Source organism: Aythya fuligula, chromosome 4 (assembly GCF_009819795.1).
Source record: "Aythya fuligula isolate bAytFul2 chromosome 4, bAytFul2.pri, whole genome shotgun sequence".
NCBI lineage: Eukaryota > Metazoa > Chordata > Aves > Anseriformes > Anatidae > Aythya > Aythya fuligula.
This window is the reverse complement of record NC_045562.1, coordinates 16016191-16038389: the sequence shown is the minus strand read 5'-3', so window position 1 is coordinate 16038389 and position 22199 is coordinate 16016191. Positions and strand designations below refer to the sequence as shown.

Sequence of the window (22199 nt, the reverse complement as noted above, 5' to 3'; positions counted from 1 at the left end):
TGGTTACAGCTTCATCTGTCAGCAGAGATGAAAGTCCACACCTGACTTCAACGGGGAGAGCCCTCTGTCAGCCAGAACGGATTTCAGCCCACAATTTCAAGAAAATGCATTAAAAACGCTCTGCTGAACTGAATGGAATTATTTTAGCCATTTGCCGGACCGCTTCAGAGTTCCTGTCATCCAAACAGTGATTGTCAAAGTGATGGAAAACAACTTGTCAGCTTTTTCTGATGTGCCCCAAGCCACAGTTCAAGACTCAGACAGATGTGTTACGGTCTCCTGATGTCACCCGGCTAATCACAGCTTCCTTTCTCAGCAGGGCTCTCCGTACAATTAGCGCTACCTACTAAAACCAAACATTTAACTCATGCAAAATGCATACTCTATAAGAGGAACATGGCAATTAAGCTAAAGATTAGCTTGTTCAACATCAACACTCACAACTTCCTCATTATCACTTATGTTAATTACTTTAGAAATTACCTTAATTGCCTCACCGGTGCTACAGTTAACAGCTTCTGAGTTTTAAACCAGATGTAACAAACACTGCAAGCAAGTGTTCGTGTTGCCTTAGCATTATGGGATGCTGTTAAACCTTCCACTCAAACAGCGAGGACCTGTCTAAGGAATTTTATGGCCATTAAACCTGTGGGGAGGTGGGATTCATTTTAGTGTTACATCTGCTGGAGAATACTTGTACCTTTTTGTCTGCCTGCAAGAAGAACTACTCTACACCAAAAATTTAATTATTAGCTGAGAGACTGCAGAAATCAAGAGGGCTGTTTGGTTTTGGAGCTTGCAAAACAAACCACTTAAAAAAGGCACTTAGAACACTTTCCACTTGGAGTAAATGTTACGGGTTTTAGGAAAGGGAGATGTATTTGCTGTGTAGTACCAAGGGGTGAAACCTACTGTCTGAAAAGGGACATCAAAACTGCCAGGATATGAGCTGCAGTAACACACTCTGCCTTTTCACTCAGGTCTGGATTTGCAGGGATGTCCTAGGAAAGTGTGAACCAGAGGACTTCAAGGATCTCCTTGAGCAGATTTTCTACCCAGCTGGAGAATCCCTAGGACAGCATACACATGGCCGTCTGGACCCACATCCTGGCTTTTCCCTCGTCTCCTGGGATAAGCCTTATCTCAGAGAAAGCTAGGGGAAAGGGGACAGCAGCTGACAAGAAGGATGGGAGTTATCTTGTTACCTGCTCTGTTACCTCTTCTAATGATTGGCAGGCAGAAAACGTTTCCTGTTCCCGTTTCTTCCCCAAAAGATGGTTCCTCTCACACCAACCCCAAGCATATCAATAGAGCAGGCATAGGACCATTGGAGAAGTGATCAACATCACAGAAACCATCAGTCTCTGGTTACACTGTCCCTCTGACAGGCTGCTATGAGCCTGCAGGTTTCCTCTCATGGTCATTAGAAGTGCTCACCTGCTTGCTCATTCCCTCTGGGGACTCCTGCTCTGAGATCACCGTCCTGCCTACGAAAGCTAGTGGGTGCTAGGATAACAACACTCTTTTTCTACAAAACCCTTTTCTTCCTGAAATAGGATTATTCTATGGAAAGTCAGACCAGCTATTAGTTTAATATGTCAAACGTTAGATGCTATCTGAAAGACAGTTTTCTCCACATTTGCAATATGGCCTGTGACTTGACATCCAGAAGGTTAATGCCAGCGCACGAGGCTCAACACTGTGGGTAGCTGGCTGGCTCCACTGCTACAGATCAAACGTGGCGATTCACACAGTAAAAGCTTTCTTGGACACGAATGGCAGTCTCCCAGGAACACAAAAAAGGAGTGCATCCACCCTGAGACATCAACACGTGGACATTCATTTACAGACAAAGTGCAACTACATACACATAAGTCTGCATGTAAATATGTATATATGTTATATTTAACTGGTCTGCATGTAAATATGTATATATATATAAATATATATGTATATAAATATGTATATATATTTACATGCATATTTGTGTGTGTGTTTGTGTATACGTGTACATATATATAAAAAGCTCATGTCAAAAGGCAGTTGGAATGGCAGACTAAATAATCTCAGAGAAAAATGCCTCCAGAACTGCTCTGTGGGAATATGAAGGGGAGGAGTACCTGGAACTGGAAGGAGTCACTCTCTACTTGGGTTCCAGAGTGCCTGTACCACACAATGCCTTCGTTGATGTCCTGCTGGGTAAAAGAAGTTGTAGGAGAGGCTGCTCTTCCGTCAGGCAAAAGCTGCCAGGAGTCTGCTGGGCCATCTGCTGGCATTGGGACCAGAAGCACCACTTCACCTGGGGAATGCAAGGATGAACAGCCAGGGCACAACTTGTGAGAAAACAAGGAAAAGATACTGCCTTTTCGACAACTAATGAGCATCCAAAGACAAACGCCCACCAGCTCTACATCTTTTTCCACCTAGTGAGCCAAGCAGATTCAGCGGTAGAGCTCCTATACACCACCAAAGGACCTCGTAACACCCCAGTGACACAGAGAAATTTTATTTCCCGTGTGCCAAGGCAAAGGGCAGATCAAACAGCTTTTACAAGGACACAGAAGAAATACACGGCCAAGCAAAAAAACAGGATCTGTGACTTCAAACGCCCAAAATGTATTTCTGCCCACCGACCAGCACACTGAAATTGTGCTGAAACCTTGAAATTTGCCCATCTGACAAACTGAGCAGAAGAGCAGGCACAAAGGACGTGCCTCGCTTTTTGCAGCTCCCATGGAAGGACAAGAGAGAAGTGAGACACAATCAGGGTTAAAGGCACTGCAGCAGACTATCCATCTTCCCCTCAAGGGTACAACTTAACTATCAGAATACAGCGCACTAATTTTTCAAGGCCAGCTATTTTCTAGCTCTTCTGGGCACTTATTACACCAAGAAGTATCCTCAACCGATTTCTCTGAACAGAAATCTTCAATTGAAGAAGAGCTCTTGAACAGACAGAGTAAAAAAACCTCTGTATCATAGGTTGTACAGAAAGCTTGTATGCCCTGGCTCATAGCTCCTACTCCTAAGGGTATGTAACTTCTGTATCTCTAACATTTAGCTTATTCCTGGTTTTTGTACTGAGAAACAGGCTCTCAGCTGGACTGAAACGTCACTGGCTCCACTGCAGATGTGAGAGAGAAGAGCAGGATGCGAGCACGTCCCACTGTTTTTCAGCTTTCCTCATGTATGCCTGCAAGGTCTGAATTTAGATGTCACTAGTGATATTCAACAGACTTTATTCTAAAACCATTATTTCGACACAATTAATCAAAGAGCCACATGCTACCCACCAAGAGAAGGGTATCAAAACCTTGGTCATCAGTTTCCCCGAGACACACAAAATGTGAACATTTTTCCATCCACGTACACAAAGGAAATAAAAACCTGACAAAGAACTATATTATCAAAATAAATGGCATATTTTTTTTCTATTTTACAATGTAATTTAATTGCTTGGGAGTTAACACAATCTGTGGAAAAAAAATGTTTCCCCAATCTTTCCTACTCTTGGCTATATATAATTCAGCTGCTCTCTACGTAACTCGTTGTTTGTATATTGTACGTTTTTTACCCATCTTTGAACGTACCCCTCATGGCTACCAATTCAGAAGCCACATTTATTATAACTCACTCCAGCTCTCCCTACAGCATTAATCATTCTGTTATGCAAAATATCCAGCAGAAGTTCTCGCACTTCGTTTCCCAAACCACCCTCCAATGGTGTAGTAAAAAGATAATTCAAACTGAAATCTCACACTTGTGTTTTATAATCCAACTGTCTGCTAATATTCCCTTATCGGTGAAATCCACTGCCCTAATTACATTCCCAGTCTGATGCTTTTGCTCACGGGAGTTTCCCACCTGAATCTTGTGTGTGATTTATAAGCTGCTAATCACATACCCAAAGGAGTTAGGACCTGCAAGTTGTTTGCCCCTCCCAGAGGAAGAGAAGACAGGATGAGAACATACAGCAGCTTTAAGCAAGATGCACGCCTACATGTCTTATAAATCAGTATTTCACTCACTGAAAAGCACCTGCTGATGTGTTACACACATGAATGTACAGCTTGTGTACACGCAGGCAATTTCTTGAAATCCACTGAGACAGCTGCATTCCCAGGGCTGCCTAGAGGCTTCAGGCACGGAGGTCTCTTCTTTTAGGAGTGGACAAGTATCACTTTTCACTGGCTTTAAAAATTTCATCCTCTAAGAACGTACGCCACATGGAGCAGCTTAGGGTATTACAATGCCTACTCAGAGAAATAAGTATTTTTCAACTCACAGAGCTACGCTGAGGCATCCTGTGGGCTGGGAGAAGAGCCAGAGAGGACACTGGTTCTATTTCTATGGACAAAATGATGTTCAGCATAAAGAGATCCTTAGAAAGAGCAACTGTGCTCTGGCCAGCAACTGAGAAGTAACAAATCAAGCCCTGCAGATGGAGGAGGTCACATCCCTTCTGTTGGGTTTCTGGGTCTCAAAATAAAGGGCAGAAGCATTCTTTGTACACGCACTTGTGCTACGGAAATGTGGGAGCTAACTCTGAAGTGGTTTATTTCCTACCTGAAAGCACATGATACATTTCCTACAGGTATGAATTCCTTTTCCATTAGTCAAATACTGAGATAAGCAGATAGGCCCTCCTTAATTAAGGACCCATTTTCAACATTTCTCTTATTTTTTTCCTCCCTTTCTGTGAAATAGCATTTTAGATAAAACTTTGAAGATCGTTGATTCCTACTGCATATTCCTCACTTGAAGCTACAAACCCATTTATGTTATTGCAATTAATTACAGCAGAGATAATTATGGTGATACAAATACAGGGTTATAAATTTTGGTTAGGGTTAGGCAGCGGGAGACAAACTCCTCAGGAAAAAAATCTAGTTTTCATGTAAATGCTTATTAAAAATGAGAAGATAGCTCTCCATCTGCAGAAAATGAAAGAGGGAATACAAATTAATTAGTTCTCTACTAAACTGCAAAAATAACATAATCTGTGTCTCTGTCAGGTACCAGCAGCTGTTATGGAAACCAGTCTATCCTTACAGCAAAAGGCAAAACCACAGCACTTACGTTGCTGAAGTGACCCTTTCATTTTAGCTGGCCCAGCAAATTAAAATTCACTGTACCATTTCACTGAAGTACAACATATGCTACTTAAAGACATGGTCCTAATGAAGAAAATGGGGATGCTGATGGTGAAAATAGTATTTTTCTTGTCTGTTCTCATTTTCTTCTCCTCCATGTACGACATCTTCTCTTTTCTATCCAGCTCCTTTGAATTTCTACCTCAGTCACAAATCCCAGCACCTTCCAGACTCCTCAGCCTGGGTCTGAAGGATGTTCTGAGAGCTGCAGTCCTTCCTACGCAAGGGGTCCTTTGAAAAGCCATTGCTGTGAGAGGTGAGATCAAAGCCTCTCAAAAGGAATTTGGAAACAAGAATTATAAATAGATGCAAATGTCACTGATTTCTGTTTGAGTCAACAACCTCTTCCATTAGTAGAAATTAAATGTCGTGGAGTTTAGGGAGTTCTCCAATCCTTCAAGGTAAACTTTTGCTCAGCAGTTTCTAGAGGCAGATATTACTCCATGCTGCTCTGAAACCAGACATTAATTACGGGCTATTATCTTTTGGCAGTGAGTGAGATTCAGCTCTCGCAAAGCTGTAAATCCACCAGGATTTCACTACCCTTAGAGAAAAACAGCAGCAGAAGTTCAGGTTACTAGGCAGACCAACAGTGCTTCATTGCTTCGCACACCCACCTGAACTAGAAAAAGATGAGGTTAGTGGCACTTCTTCAGCATAGTATTACAAAGAAATATTCCCTCAAATACTACTTCTTGTGGGCAAAATACCATAGAAGAATCGGCTCCGGGAAGTCTAAGAACATACTTTTCCCTGGAAGCAACCAGAAGCCTGCACGTTTATTTACTGGTTGAAGACTTTGAGACATGCAGGGTGAAAAGCAAGACCCTACAGCTGGTTTTTGATAATAAAACTCCAAAGAAATTTACCGTGTCTTGGCTGGTCCTTGATGATGTTGTAGGTTATCTCGGAGTCACGGGCACCAGGTACCTCAGCGTGCAGAATCGTCTTGGAGATCTGCAGCATGCCTCCCTGGGGCACCCAGACCAGGGAATTTGTCACCAGCCGAGGGCTTCTGTCACTCTGCATGTGAGGGGGACAGCAAGAAGAGGCTTTCCTGAACATCAGCAATGCCAGTGCAAACAGATTTTCAAGTGAAAAGGATGACACCGAGTATGTTGTAGTTTCCTAGCCGTTCAACCCTCGTCATCTTCTTCAAGGAAAGGACGTGCATCTTTCACCCATAGCCCTCAGACACAATTCTCCCCCTGCAGAACCGACCTGGCCTTACAGTGTTTCTAATTGCTTGTCTCCAACTCTAAACCTTCCTGATGTCAGTCTCCCTCCATAATTTTGTCTTTCACCACCATCCTCACTTGACTTTTGACAAGTCTAGACAGAATTTATCTCCTTGGCACAGTGGAAAATTCACTGCCGTCGCCATTGGAAAAAAAATGTGTCCACTCAACTACAGCAGCTTTTGGATCCACCTTTCCTGTTACCTCTCCTCATTTTATTTCTAAAAATACATGCCTGTCAAGGGTGCTTATAGAACCACAGCTTCTTACCTGTTCAAATGAATCTCTTGGTGGCACCCTCCAGTATCTTTACACACACCCTTAACTGTTACTCTCTGCAAGCAAACCCAGCTTTTCTAACACCTCATTTTCTAAAACACCTCATTTTCTAAAACCTTATGCTTTTCTAACAGAAGGTGAGGAAAAATTCTATCATTCAGCTTAAGAGTCTTCATTCAAGCTTTTTGAAACCTGGATGTCACAACTGGATGCAGTAATGGTTTCACTGCTGGCATATACTTCAGTAACACTGCTCTGGCTTTCAAGGACTGTATTAGCCCTTACTGGCTCTACATTACTTCGTTAGCTCATGCTTTGTTAGACAGGTCACCAAAATCCTTGTGACCTCTTCAGTGTCACAACTCTTTCTTATAAGCCCACTTGCTGTAAATGTGATTTCTGTTCTTGATGTCTGAGGATTCATCTTGAAACTGGCTATGGTGAATTGCATAATCAGTCAAAATGACAGCTCCATGTAAGCAATCATCTTCCTCCTCATTACTATTCCACATAATAATGGCTGACCCCAAGAACCGATAAAAAGCCTTTTTATTATTCTCTTCCAAATAAGCAGTGGAGACGCCAGAGAGGGCTAAAAGGATGCTTTCAAAAAAGAACCACATTGCAGGGGTCATTACCCATCTCCATTTTGACATCTGTCTGCTGAGCATTTTTCATCCATTTAATTTGTACTTCTTTTGAGGTGTTAATTTTTAAATTCCACATGATCTGGGACCAACAATTTCCCAGCGTGATGGTTGCTTTATTTTTACAGAGAACAGTGAAGAAGTACACCGGGCCCAGTGCCAGCCTAGAGAACCCTGCCAATACGTACGATAACTTTCCTCCGACCTTATTGATGCGACCACATCATGGCTTGTATAGGCCCAGCAAAGCCTAACTTTGGAAATGGAAACAAACAAGCTAGAAAGGCCAGAAAGGTCCCTGGATTTATTGTGTGAGGAGAGAAAAAAGGAACTGGCCACACTTCAAAGCATGACGTGAAATGCACTGTTTGAAAATAAAATGTTTTTAAGTAAATGCTAACTCAATACGAGGTGACAGTTTTGCTATAAACTTGGAACCCTTTGGCTAAAACCCTTTGGGAACTAAATGATTGAGTGCTTCTTCGCTGGCCACATTAAACTAGTCAGGCATTTTGTAAAACCTTTTCCAGCTGGCTTTGATGTTGTGGATCTGCTGATTAATAAAAACACAGTCGTGAGACAGCTCTTTTTGCTTGGTAAGCTTTAAAAAAACATATCCAGTGACAAACTACTGCCTGATCACAGTGCTCACCTCACTCTGTGTTCAGCAAAACAGCTAAAATCACATTAGATTTTTTTTTTTGCTGGTGCCTGCGTGGCAAAGTTTTATGAAGTGAACAGAGGCAGCGCATTCAACAAGTCCTAACATACACTCCTGTCCTTTTCCTGCATCCAGAAAGGAAAGGCTTCCATATCCCAGCAGCAGCAGGCAGATGACAAGAGCGTTGGTCTGACCTCGTCTGACTTACAGGACACAGCCTGAGGTCGCGTTGTGTAGGGCAGGGGCTCAGTGTTCCCCACTGGAGCACCACTGGTGGTGCTCTGCCAGAGATGGAGCACCAGCAGGTCTCAAATTAACTTCACAGAAGCTGTAACTGTTAAAGAACATCAACAGAAATACACAGCAGTGCAAATCATTACTAAGAGCTCTCAAAATAGAGGCCAGCTGCTCAGCCTGCAGTAGATGAAGTGCTGGGTTAGGGGCAAATTAGGAAAAGCAGGCTGTTAGTAACCACAGGGACTGAAAAAAAGACCTTGCAGCAAACAAGGCACACCCGTTGTGAAGAAACAAAAGCCTCCAATTCATAACACTTTGAAGGTTATGTTGTCCTTTTATGTTTTCACATTTTCATTGCAGTGCTTCTATGGATTAATGTCTGAAAATTATACTGTCTGAGCCCATTGAATGGGAATCCTAGAAATGTCCTTTCACACCAGGACTTAGCATATAAAACCACCCAGCAGTATATTCTAATAAGCTCCATGTACTTAGACAAGTAGCATGGCTTAAAAACCACCCCTCGAACTCCCACCCCTCCAGCCAGGGCCCTACCAGGCTCTTCAGCAATCTTTGGGTGTAAACCAAGGAAAGAGAGAAGTGTCTCTGCATGCCCGTCCTGACAGCACCTCAGCAACAAACCCTGCATCCCTCTCAGCTCCCAAGGCTACTCGACAAAGACAATAATTAGGATGAGGCAGGCACTGGGTGTCTGCCAACTCTCCCCTCCTACTAAAAGCTGCTCCACTCTCACCTCTGTCACCACCTTCATTCTTCTCTGCAGCCAAGTGCTGCATGGAGACTTGGAAAGATAATGAGAGAAAAGGAGCACAAAATCAGCTAATGAAAGAAACTGGAACTCAGCGATTCACCCTCACTGGCATTTACAACAAGGCCCCACTGAATCAATAGCAAAACAAAAACAAGAACAAAAAAAGTTACAAAAAACAGAGTGCTATCCAAGCATTTCACAGTCCTCCTGATCTTCTGTGGCCTCTTCAGGGCCACGTAAGAGTAAAGAAAACACAGGCAGGGCTGCTCTTATGCTGGGAGTCTAATAAGCCAGCACCAGCCTCGTAAGCAACCTTTTCTGATTTCCAGACTGATGTGTGAGTCGTGTCACTAATTACCATTAATTACTGCTTCAGACTTAGAAGCACCCGCAGGGTCCAAATGGGTTTGGTTCCTCCTCGTGCTAACTGCACACAGACACACGTAGTGCTTGTAGACCTTCCTTGAAATTTGCATGCCCAAGGTGCTACCAGAGATGAGAGACGTCTAGTACAGCAGAGAGGAGGACAAAGGAAGGGTAATAGCATCTCCTCCTTGCTCCCTTTTATGGAGCACAAGCACAGAAAGATTGTGCAATTCTCGGATCCATACATAAAAAGACTGCAAACAGTAGACTTTTTTTTATTACTCTTTCACATTAACTAAGGGATAAGGAAGTTCTCAGCTTTTTTTTTTTTTTTTTACAGCACCACAATACCAGAACTGAAATGCTTGCGAACCCTTCAGCAACTTTATTTTTAAAAGCCTTCACCCTACAAAAGGTATACATTTCATGCTTTGGCTGAGGTTAATTTCAAAACCAAACAGATTAAAGCATGACTGTTTCTAATTTTACCGCCATAATCCCTGTAAAATTTAATACCCAGTGCCACTTCATGTCCAAACACGGAAGAGACAAACAGCTGTTTTTTTAATTATGAACCGCAATACAAGTAAGAAACAAAAATTAAAATACTTATGAATGTTTTCTGAATTTAGGTATCTATGTCTTCTCATTACAGAAGGATCAGATGAAAGATTTCAATGGAGAGAAGAGCAGAGATCCTGACACCACCACCACCAAAGTACCAAAGCCACACCCAGTTATCCAAGTCATTAAATTAACACATTTATCGCTCCCATCAGCCCAGTGAGTGATCTGACTATCTCACCAGCCCTCTCTCCCTCCATCCACTCTAATTTATTGCCCTCACCATGGCAAAACTCTCACCTGTGACTCCAGATCTATTTACTTTCTCCTGTCTCTGAGCACAGCCTGATGGTAACGCAGGATTAGTGACACCTCGGGGACGCAGTACTACTTCTTATTTGCCTGGGAGATGTTATGTCACGGCACATACCTTGGGAGCAATCTTAATGAGGAACAGGATGTTCTGGAAGTGGTACCCATCATTCACTTGGAAAAGAACTGCATCATCCTGGCTGTCAGAGCCATCATGAGCGTAGCGCAGCAGTCCACCAGCAAGGTCATCGAGGTGAAATATGTGGATTGCAGAATCTGACTTCCCAGAAGGTTTGATCAGCTGCCCGTGACGTGGAGGCTCTAAAACCATCAGCACGACGTCCTGAGGATTGTCACCATCTCTCACGACAAGCAACAGGTCTGTAATGGTTCCAATCTCCCCTCTGCGGACCAGGAGAGCCTCATTTCTCAGCACGTATGGGGCCTGAAACATAAAAGCAGCTCTTAGCTGTTTGCTTCATCTTAGTGACTTGAAGCAAAGGAAAAAAAAATACAAAAGGAAAAAAACAGGGGGTTAAGGAAATTAGCTTGCTTCACCTCTGGAAGCCTCCTGTATCTAAGCAGCAGAGGATCTCTCTCCACACTTTCCCCCCAGTGGGAAGATAGAATAATATCTAGCAATTTAGACTGATTTAATTACATTAAAATTGGATTCTCATGCCACAGCAAGCTTAGCAAGGAAAAATACTCAGGACATTTACATAGAAAGCAATTTAGTTATCAGCCAGAGTCTGTACTCCCTTGCTGCCTGCACGGATAGGAGACAAGGGACACAGCTTTGCTTTACTACCATCCATGGCAATTCAAATGGAAACTTGGACCCCAACTACTTTGGAAGAGCTACACTTTATGTGTACGTCAGCAGGCCCAACTGGAACACAGACACCTCGGATGCTGAAGATTTACATGTGTGACTGAGAAGTTCAGGGTAGGAATGGAGACGTACCACATTTTTCCTGTGTATAACCTACAGCTTTGATAACTTTAATGTCTTTCAGAGTGCTAATGCTTGAAAATAAGACCCTGCACAATCTGTGTGCCCAGGTTAGCTGTTTAAAATGAGTAGCAGAGAGGGAAAAAAATAAAGAAGAATATCAACAGTGAGCCAAACTGACAGGCAGAGGCTTGAATTAACACTTCTAAGTAGAAATACATCCACCAGCTAACACTTAAGGATGTGCTTTTGCTTGTCTTGGACTGACTAAGTCCATCTCAAAGATAGCAAATCTGGGTGTCATCAGCATCATTACTTGTCTTTGAAGACCACACACAGCCTTATTCCTGCTAGAACGAAGACCAGCTAGAGTTCACATTCCTGCTGGTTCAAATTAGTTCCCTAGTTCTTTGCCATCAAGAAAGTTCAGATCTCTATTGATCACAATAAACAACATTTGCCATCAGTAATACCCTGCCTCGGGATGCGGGTGATCCTGCAGAGACAAAGTCAAAGCCCAGGCAATGCTCATCAGAGAGCTAACTGCTGCCATCTCACCTGAATACAACTTATCAGGGTTATTAACGATTGACAGGCAAAATTCCTATTATTAAACCTCACTTATGTATTCTGGGGCAGTGACTGCAGCTCTTATTTAGCTGGATTTCCTACTGAGGCAAACAAGAGATTAGACTGAGAAAAGATTTCAGCGCCAGCCAGAATCAATATACATGCAACAGGATCAAAATCCGCGGTTTTTCTTACACTAAAAGTCAAACTAGAACATTTCAGAAGTTATGGAATGACTCGTATGGAATGTGACGATTAAAAGCACCAAAATGCAATTTTTTATATATAGATAAATTCCTGACCATGAAGCTACCTTACAGGAAACAACTCAAGACATTTTGTGTTGAAACCTGGATCCCCCTGTAGCAAATGAGCCCCTGGGGTACTTCTGGCTCCCGTGACTAGCATCTCGCACACCTCTTCGTGCCTTGCCTTTTAGAGGGCCTACCTTTAGAAAACGAGTCATGCATATACTGCCTGTTCAGCACCTCTTGGGTGATGCCCCTCCACAATATCATGCTACAGATTTTAAACAGCAATAACGAGAGACCTGGACAGCTGACAGTACCATCAGCTTGAGCAGAAATGGAGAGTAGTTTAAGAGACACACTGTAAAAAGCTTATGCTCATTTAATTCCCACTGCTTTTAAGTAAATGCTCTTGACTGTCAAGACATCCCTACCATGGGGATCAATCATCATTCAATTGCCCTGCAGTAAGAGACTGAACTAGACCATCCGCAGATCCAAAGAATAATTTAAACAGTAGGGACTCGTTTGCCCTCCCTGATAATTGCTCTGTGACTGCTCTGCTGCAATTCCCTGCACAAACAAAACTAGATGGGCCAGCTCCTTCGATCACTTACCCCTAAGTCCACTTCTTGTGTATGACTCTGTCTGCCTCTCAGCTGAGGGCTGTGTTTAATCTGCTTGACCTGAACACCAGCTCAAGTCCTGCCTAGCTGCTTCGTTATCGCTGCCAGAAGCTAAGGCTCCAAATGGTACAAAAATTGAGGTTGCTTCCAAGCTTTGTTACATTACCTGTGTTGAAAATGCTTGAATGTTGACCACCAAGGGATGGGAGAAGAACTGTTGGTTGCTGACCTTCAAGGAAAATTGTCCTTTCCTAAACAAGTCCCCAGAAAGCCAAAATACAGATAATATAAATGAAGTGATCTCGCAGGCCTCAGTAATGGTATAAATATTACATATTCAGTAAAAATGATTAACCTAGCAACAGATACTTTAGCTCAAGTTTTTGCAATTATGTTTTTATAGGACTTTTTCCTGAAGAGTCACAATAGTCACAGCATGTAATAAATACCTTTAACTATGTAATAATATCCCCTCATTTCCCATTAACTAATGTTCCCCACGTAGGGTGGTGCTTCCAAGATTAAGTACTGATTCTAAATGTCAGCTATTCCCTGCTGAAGAAAAATGTCACTTATCTGGCTCTGAGACAGAAGCTCCCACTCTTCAGCATTTTTGCTTCCTATTTACTCTTCAATAGTGCCACCCCACAGCCTTGTACATCAAGTAGCTACATTTCTCATGACAAGAACTCGATGTTTCATTGTGACTACCAGGCAGAAAAACAAAGTGTGATGCAGAAACTCATGCTGCTGCCTTGAAGGTGGGTGAACACGAGCTAACCCTTGGCATGGGAAGGACACCCCAAGAATCTTACTGTAAACAGCGGATCACAGAACACCCTGATATATACAGGCAGAAATTTCAAGCAACTCCACTGGTATCAGTCTGGGCCAAGGCTTTATGGTGATGTAAATCAAGTGTGAAATTTGGCAGGATGACTGGCTCACTGCCTGGCAGCAGGAGAAATCTGCCTCCTTGCAACATGCTTGCAGCATGAGCATTGCCAGACGCTAATCACTGCTAATTGCCCCCGAACACTAACAGGGCTCATGTTGCAAGCAAAGTTTTAATGGATAAATGCAGTATACGCTGCAGAGCATGGTCAGTGGTGGCATTATTTGAGCATCTTCCTGAGAGAAATTGTGTAAGAGCCAGCATAGTATACCAGTTTTAAATACACATCAGAGTATGCTAAAAATCAGACAGACTCCTGCACCCCCAGAGTGCAGGAGGTTTTGCAGATGGATCACAGTGATCTCTTATACCACGAACAAAGGTTTTACACCATTTACAGTATGGCACAATATCGCCAAAACACAATGATAATTTGTTTAGTAGCAGTGAGAAGCATGCTTCACTGTAAGAATGTTTCCAAGGGCCAAAGGATTTCCTGTTCTCAAGATATGTAAATTTTCTTCAGGCAAGAGCTAAGAAAAAAGTATCAGTGCAGTCACCTGGATTTCTCTTTGCTGTGCACAAAGCGAACTCTATTCTCCTGCACATCCTTGAAGCTGAAGTGGTCGCCTTTGCCCAGCTGCACTTCTTTCCCATTCACCACCATCACTAGCCGGCCGTTGGAAGGAGTGCTGTTGATATGGAACAACAGCTCTCCTGCGTCACCATCCAGATCACGCACACCCAGTAAGGAGAGGTCTAGGGGTTTTACCCCACCAATCCCTACTGTGAGGGTACTGTTCAGATGAAAGCTTGACGGATGCTTGCTAGCTAAAAAAACAACGAAAACAAACAAACAAAACAAAACAGTAAAAAAAAAAAAAAAAAGAGAGAAGGTAAAAGTTTTACCAAATGAATGCTTTAAGTGAAAAAAAAACTCACTTAGAAAACCACGTACATGCACGTTTTATGAAAGAACATGTTGGAGAAAAACTAGCTGCCAACTTTCAACAGCCAACACAAAACTGCACAAAACTAAGCTCCAAATGTGCCACTCAATGAACATTACTTCTGACCTCAAAATCCGCTGGAAGCCTGCCAGCTCAGTTGCTTTCTCAGGAGAGACACTCACCTTCACACTCTCTGGTCCACTTGTTGCCAAAGAATCCCTGACCACAGGCAGGAACGCAGATCTTGTTCTTCAGAAAGGTGGTGCTGTCACAGAGGTGGCACAGGCCGTCACTTTCACAGTCCAAGCAACCAGGAGGACAAGCTGCATTGGAGGGAAAGCACAACTCCATTCAGACACTGCAAAAACAAAGCAGCTACTGGTGTGCAGAGCTGTCCCTCAGGTCAGGATGGAAACACCAGTGCTATTACTGTCTTACCTACTTGACAAAATCAAACAGAGAAGGCAAACAGTTCAGATAGAAGAGCTGTTAAGAAATTCCTTTCTAATTTAACCAGTGTTTTTCATACAGAGAACCTGACACAATCTTACAAGTGGAAGCTTTCAAGTAACTGTTGTACCTCATTGAAAAAAAACACTTTCAAATACAAATTGAAGTCCTACACAGCTTTTTAACCCACAAATACAGCTGAAACATTTTTAACAATGTGTTTTTAATACTGATTTTTTATGTACAGTGTGTTTACATTGAATCTCGTTACTCCTGAATTAGACGTGTAAATGCAGATGGAATCTGTTATTTAATTCTCAAGTTGCATGCACTACCTCAACAGTGAGTTTAACACGTCACCGAAGTGCCTTGCAGAGCACTATCAGTGTACAGAACACAGACTGCAACCCTGATCCCTCTCCACCACATCACGCTCACTTTGCTTACCTGTGCATTTTCGCTGTGCCTGGTCTGCGTGGTATCCCTTCCCACACCTGTGAACGCACTGAGCATCCAAGAGGAAAAATGGGGCTTCACAAAGGCTGCACTCGTTTGGTTGGTGACACTGAAGGCAGTGTTGATCACACCCTAAAAGTCACACGTAAAGAGTTGAGCTCAACACCACTTCCTATGGCTTCCTGCACGGTGCTGTAACACCCCAAGAACCCCAAGCTCTTGTGTGTGTGTGATGGAGGGCAGCGAGACCTGCTGCTGTAGTGTATTTTCTGAATGCAAGATGTGCTCAAACTGGAGACAGGCAGGGAATCACTGGTAGAAGTGATTAGAGGTACCACACAAGAAGGACTCACTCTGACATGTGTCTGATTCCTTGTAGAAAGCTGCAGGGCACTGTTCCACACAAGCTCCTTCATGGAGAACGTAGCCCTCCATACACTGCAGGCAGTCGGTCCTCCGGGGGCCTTTACAGGCATTGCAGCTCCAGTCACACTCTGGAAGAAAAAAAGTCCAGGTAGGGCAGCTCTCTCCGAGGTGAACAGCTCACCCTGTACAAGAGCTTAGCACAGTGGGATCTGTGAGCTGTGGGAATGTAAGTCCTAGGAGCAGAGAGCAAAGTAAAAACTGTAAGAGAGATGCTTTAAAAAAAACAACAACAAAAAAACATGATTAGTACTGTCTTACTACAACACAAGATGTGTATTTTTTTTCCCTTCTTGGACCTGACATGTTCTAACTATGTCACATTTCAGCAGGCTTAGCCTCTTGCTCAGCATTCAGACCTGCTAACACTGGCATGGTTTTCTTGCCCATGAAGGATAAAGTCCAACTCTATCCTTTAAGTATCCATGCTCCTCCTCTGCCAACAAGTTTGTTGCTCATAATTATCCACCCTGCTTCATCAGCCTCATCCTTTCAAATGACTCTGACCAAAGGAAAATGCAGTTGTTGTCCCTCACAGTCCAAATGCCCCAGTGGAAAGCAGAAACACAGCAGATCCAGCTGGGATGAGATCTGCCCTCAGATGCCCTTGCATTATCTCTCTTTGGTCTTAAGCAGAGACCCAGCTGTGCAGCTGTGCTAAAGGACTGCTCGGGCTGCCAGCACTGCTGTTTGTACCCTGGTGGCAGTCAGGGGGCTCGTATCAGTAATTAATGACAGACACACCCAGCTGATGAGACAGACAGACAGACAGGAAGCAGATATGAACAAAGACTCACCGAGGTGAGCCAATGCAGCATGCCCAAGGCAAAGCCAGCACAAGCTTCCTGCCTCACTCCAACCCGCTCAACACTAGGCAATGTCACCCCTCTGAAGAACTGCAGTGCTAAAGGGAGTGGCACCACTTAGTTAGGGCACATTCAGGTGTTGACAGAGCCAGTTAGAAATGGACACTGAGCTGCTGTTTGTGTTATATCTTCACACGGTGGTGGTGGCACGCAATAAAGCCACATTATCCTCACTTATTCCCATTATGGAATACTCTCCTTGGAAGTTTTGGAGATCTGTCATGCTATGTGTCTTTTAAATCACTCCAAAGTCTTGTTTCTGCAGTCAGCCAGTGATGCAGTATTTAATAAGACAGAGAGAAGCAGGTAAGCACACAAGGCCCTGTAAGCACTCTAAAAAAGATTTAGAGCAGCAAGCTCACTCGTTATTCAGCTGACCCATGACTAAATGAATTCCAGGACCTGACCTTTGAGAAGTTTGCTGGCTCACTTACTAAATCGTTTACAAGAGAAGGATTTGCAATAATCTTGTTTTTCACTGAAAGGCTGAAGTATGTGACAGATGACTGCTGAAAAAGAGGAAAACTGGAAAAACCTCACTGAGCATCTCCCCTCCCATACACACGTTTTAAAGCAGGCTACCTGTACAGATGGTGCTGCAATATAACGGATTATTGGTCAAGCTACTTGCGATTTTTTTTTCTTTAAGCCAGCAATGTGTTTTTCACCTCTGCAAGTCTTGGTGGAAAAATCCAGATAATACTGCTGAGCACAGCTCTCATACTGGCATTCTCCAAATAACAGGACCTTAGCTGGATCCCGGCAAGACGTACAGCCTGCAGCTGACTCACAGTTCAGGCACTGGCGATCGCAAGCTGTGGAAAGACAAAGGCAAAGAAAATAACTGCAATTACTGATGCACCAGCCAACTGTGCAAGTAAAAATGATACTATCCTGTAGCCTCTCTACTCAAGGTCCTCTTTGAGAGACACCTGTGGAGACCGAAAAACCTGGAGTTTTTTCTTATGTTCCTGCCCACAGCCTTCACAATGCAAAAAGCCCCCTTCTATTTGAAAAAAACTGGTATGTCCCCTCACAGAACCTCGCACTGTTTCGTTCTCTCCTCTGGGAAGGGCAGGGTAAAACAATGCCCTTGAATTCAAATCCCTAAATAAGAGCTTTCCCTGTCACTGTTTTTCTTAGTCTCTTTCAGTAACCTTGTGTCTCACGTAATTCCGGACTTAACTCATAAATGCACAAATTTAGAGACCATAATAGGTTCCTAGAGTTAGTAAACCAGGGTGGGACCAAAAACCTCTGTAATTTCACTTATTGCTTCCTACTTTTTATTTGAACAGTTTAAGATTTGGGAGCTCTAGGTTGCAAATGAAGACAACAGGAAAAAATAATTCAGGGATTTACTGAATCCAGGATCAAAGGTCAGAGGTTTAGAGTACTTTAGCTCACCTCTTTGATGTCCAGGGTCTAAACTTCTCAGGAGGTTGTACTAACAGCCAAGTGCACTCAACGCTGATATCACAGCTCCTAGCTAATTTACAGCAGAAGGTTTAACAGCAATGGACTCATGAACACCGACAAATATTTCCTACCCCTGGGCCTATACACAGAAAACCTTCTTGGATTCTGGTTAAGATCAAACTTTGCAAAAATAAGATGCAGAAAACTCATGGAGGTTCACGTGCCTGCTTTATACAAAGAACCGTAACTCCCCCTTAGCAAGTACAATGACAGCTTATGCAAAAGGCACTCTTAGGTTCCCAACCAACTACCCACGAGTGTCCCTAAACACATATGGAGTCAGGATCTTTGCCAAAGCTCAGTTCTGCACTTAAGATAAATCCAAAAAAAGCTCTGAAAACACAGCCCCAACTGTTTGAACTAAAGAAAAAAGCTTAGGTGATCATTTCTTAATGCCAAGAAGAAAAATACCCTCTCATAGGATTTAGGGCAATTACAGTTCAGGTGTCAAATACCAACTTGCTACTTGTGAAAATCCATTTTCATTTGCTTTTCAATCAAGGTGGATTTTTACAGCCACAAAAATTCAAGATACAGAAGCATATGTAAAAATATCCACATTGCTCTCATCGAAACGAGATCCAACATCCTTCAAAATAATTGCTTGTTCCATCTCATCTCAAAAATGTCACAAAAGGTTTCTATTTTGTCAAGGTGCAAATGAATTTCCAACAAAATGTTTATCTAAAGAATCCAGCAGCTATTTTCAGGTGCTCTGGTGCCAGTGCCATTTCACTTAATTTACGAACAATACATGGAATAATAATTATTTGTGAAGTGCTATGAAAAGCCAACTATTAAAAGTACAGCAAAATATTCCACACGAGGTCAAAATCTATTAAAAATCAGACTTTCCAAGTAAGCAAAAGTACATTAGAATGCAATTCTGCCTGTTGGTTGTATCAGAATTATTTTGTATCTGCATTTCTAAAGCCATGAAGAACTTGCTAAGCTTTGCACTGTTCTTTGGGCAGTGTGTCACCGGGCTTAAGAGCATGTCAGAGAGCACATGCATGCATTCAGCATTTCTCTCAACTTCATTCCAAGCCTGAGTTCCTCAAAAGTGCAATGCGACTAAAATAAACTTTGAAGAGAGACCAATTTTTCCCTGCCTAACTGCCAACCTCTGATTAAACAGTTTTCTTCACCTCTAAGTGTTAGTTTTGCAGCAGCCTGGGATAGTTGGTATCTACACGGCTTATCAGCAGCACTGCACTTGAAAAGGCACAAGTGACACTTGGAATGAAAAACACCCAGTGCACCAACACACTGTGCCTTGAGTTTCCCGCCACAGGGATTACTTACACTTCTTAAAAAGCCCTTTGTAAGTGAAGAGATTAGAAATGTCTCATTGTAGCTGACTTTCCTTGCAAAAATCTATTTGCATTTGAGCAACTGAACCAAATTGAGGAAAGGCTCAGGCCTCAGGAACTTTCCACTTCTACCAAGGTGTCCAAAGTGAGGGGCCGCCAGCAGTAGGTAAGTTTTCATTAGGAAAGGACAGACCGTGAGAATCCCATCACTCCTTTTTTATTCCTCTTTTTTATTCCTTTCCTTTTTAAAAGAATTATTATGATTACTGAATAGCCTTTTTTTCTGTCAACTGAAGAATGGTACAAACTCTTCCAGCTATTTCTTTGAACTTATGCAAGGCATCTCCATTCCTGCTGATAAGATGGAAATCATAGATTCAGGAGGAGCAGATATTTCAACAAAAGGCAGGTAAAACTGACTACCTTATCAGCTTCCTGCTACATGGCCTCATCAGTAAAGAAATTGGGTCTAGATAGGATGACACTGATACCTACGCTCATTGCAGTGCAAACAGAGTTATTCTATCATAAATCAGGATAATTTAAATCAAGGTGATAGAGGACTTAACAGATCTGAGTGTTCAGGTTCAGAGCAAACAAACCACTTAAGCACTTACTCATTTTGGTTTGTGTATTATAGGGGGTCAATTCAAGTGGGGATTTTAAACTATTTTTTTTTTTTTTTTTTTAATGTCTGTGGGCCATGTAATCTGGCATTTTGGAACATCAAGCCAATAGTTATGTGAGGAATAACTCAACTGATGTCAAGGCCAGAGTAAGCACGGAATAATAAATAGAGAGAGGGGCCCTGAGAGATTCACGAGGGACAGCATGAGTAGAATAGAATATTACTGGACTTAACATCAGATCAGTTGCATCAGATCATCAGGAGGTACAAACGTCACGGCTCAACTAAGTCAGCTGGGGATTGCCTACAAAGCTGTGCCTTGTTTCTGCTAAGGCTTCACGTGTGGGGAAATGGGGCGTAAATGCTAAGGCTGTAACCCAGCTCCCAAGGCAGGTACTGGCAGATAGGGCAGTGAGGAGGGGGTTGCCTTAATAAGAATTGATTCAAGTGGTCTAACCTTGCCAAGTTTTCACAAAGCCCATAATCTACCAGCATGCCTGGCCACTTCTCTGTGTACCACCTAGAAAGCTTACCAAGGAAGCCTACACGAGCTCCCCTGGAGCTTTTTACTGTGGGACTCAAGAGCCTCCTGTCCTTGAAGTCAGTAACAAAACTGCGACTGATGTTCAAATTTAAACCATGCTGTAGGCTCTGTTTCTAAGGCAGCAAATCACTTTTGTCAATTCACATCTCATTTTTAGGCACTTGTAATCTTTTCCTGGCAATAGGAACAGTAACTGAAGAAGCAAGAAAAGACATGTCAGTGAACACACTGTGGAAAGGAGTTGAAGAGAGGCACTCACATTTGCAGGTGTGGCTCTCATCCCTGTAGTATCCTGGGGAACAGGCAGGAACACACATGTTGGTGTGGGACAGAACCAGGCTGGCATTGCAGGAAGAGCAGGAAAAAGGGCCCCCACCTCTGCAGGTTTTACACGAGGGGTGACACCCTGCAGGGACAGCAAGAGCAAACGTTTCTGTTCAGTGAAAGGCAGATCTCAGAGCAAGTTTCAAAACACTGAGGGCCAAACGCCCCTTCTGAGGCCTAAGCCCCTGCTGGTGCTCAGTGCGCAGGAGCAGAACCACAAACATCACAACTAGCTTGCGAAACTTGGCTTAAATGGTTTTATTTTTGTTCTTAGCCGTACACACCAGCTTTCTCCTCTCAGTTCTTTCTCATTTTATCCATTCCTCCTTTTTTCAGTCTTCCCTTCCCTTTCACGACAACCCCACAATTTCTGGCTAAGTCTTGCCTATCAGAGAACAGCAGGAACAGGGCAAGCACATGTCAGTACACCCTGCTCATGCTTTTTCTCAACTACTTTCAGGTCAGATCCTCCTGAGCCTGATTTATTTTGTCTGTTTAGAATCCTCCCCCAGAAACCAAAAGTACTTTTCCGACAGCTCCCTGAGGATTTATATCCATCCTTCAGCAGGAGTTGCACAGCCACTGCCAATTCCAAGCAGCGACACCGACAGAGCGAGAACAGTTCATTTCCATGCAATCCTCCTCCGTTTCACTAACAACTTTGTAGGCCTCTATCATATTCTCTCCTCCTAAGGTCTCCAGTTTCCCCAGTTGAAGTGCTGTGGTCTACATGGTTGTTCACGGCACCGAAGTCATCCAATCCCTGCACTCAGCCTTCCTGCCCTTCTATTTTGGGATGGGCAGAACTGCTCGCAGCACGCAGCAGCTACAGACAGCAGCAGAATGAATTCTAGCTCTTCCTTCCCTTCATGCTAGCTCCTATCATTTGATTTACTTTTTCAATATTGCTGAACATTGAGAGGGCATTTGCACAGACTTATTGATCATTGCTTCAAGGTCACAGCAAGGATGCCATCATTTTGTATGTGAGGCTAGAACCAGCCATCCCTCTGTGCATCATTACAACCCACCAAGCTTCCACCTCTTGCTTTACTGCCCAGACACTCAGCCTTACATGATCCTTCTGCTCCACAGCCAGCAAATCCACTGACTGTCTCGGGTATGGAAGTACATTACTACTTTTCTCCTTCCCTGCATTTTCAAAGAGATTTTATGTCACACTTGTTTTCTTGTTTCCTTCTCTTCCCTTCTTGTCCCACTTCTGCTTCTCACAGTCTGACTG

At 43.1% G+C, this 22199-nt stretch overlaps 1 protein-coding gene across 1 annotated transcript in view; it reads right to left on the bottom strand.

Moving 5' to 3' along the window:
- FRAS1 (Fraser extracellular matrix complex subunit 1) overlaps positions 1 to 22199 on the bottom strand; it is a 146072-nt gene that overhangs the window by 37203 nt on the left and 86670 nt on the right. Inside the window, exons 21-30 of the mRNA XM_032186222.1 lie at positions 20892 to 21038; positions 17337 to 17483; positions 15733 to 15873; positions 15371 to 15511; positions 14656 to 14796; positions 14084 to 14354; positions 12795 to 12879; positions 10348 to 10674; positions 6023 to 6176; positions 2121 to 2299 (exon numbers count right to left, since the gene is read on the bottom strand). Of these exons, the coding sequence (XP_032042113.1) occupies positions 2121 to 2299; positions 6023 to 6176; positions 10348 to 10674; positions 12795 to 12879; positions 14084 to 14354; positions 14656 to 14796; positions 15371 to 15511; positions 15733 to 15873; positions 17337 to 17483; positions 20892 to 21038 (1733 nt within the window). The remainder of the gene's footprint in view (positions 1 to 2120; positions 2300 to 6022; positions 6177 to 10347; positions 10675 to 12794; positions 12880 to 14083; positions 14355 to 14655; positions 14797 to 15370; positions 15512 to 15732; positions 15874 to 17336; positions 17484 to 20891; positions 21039 to 22199) is intronic.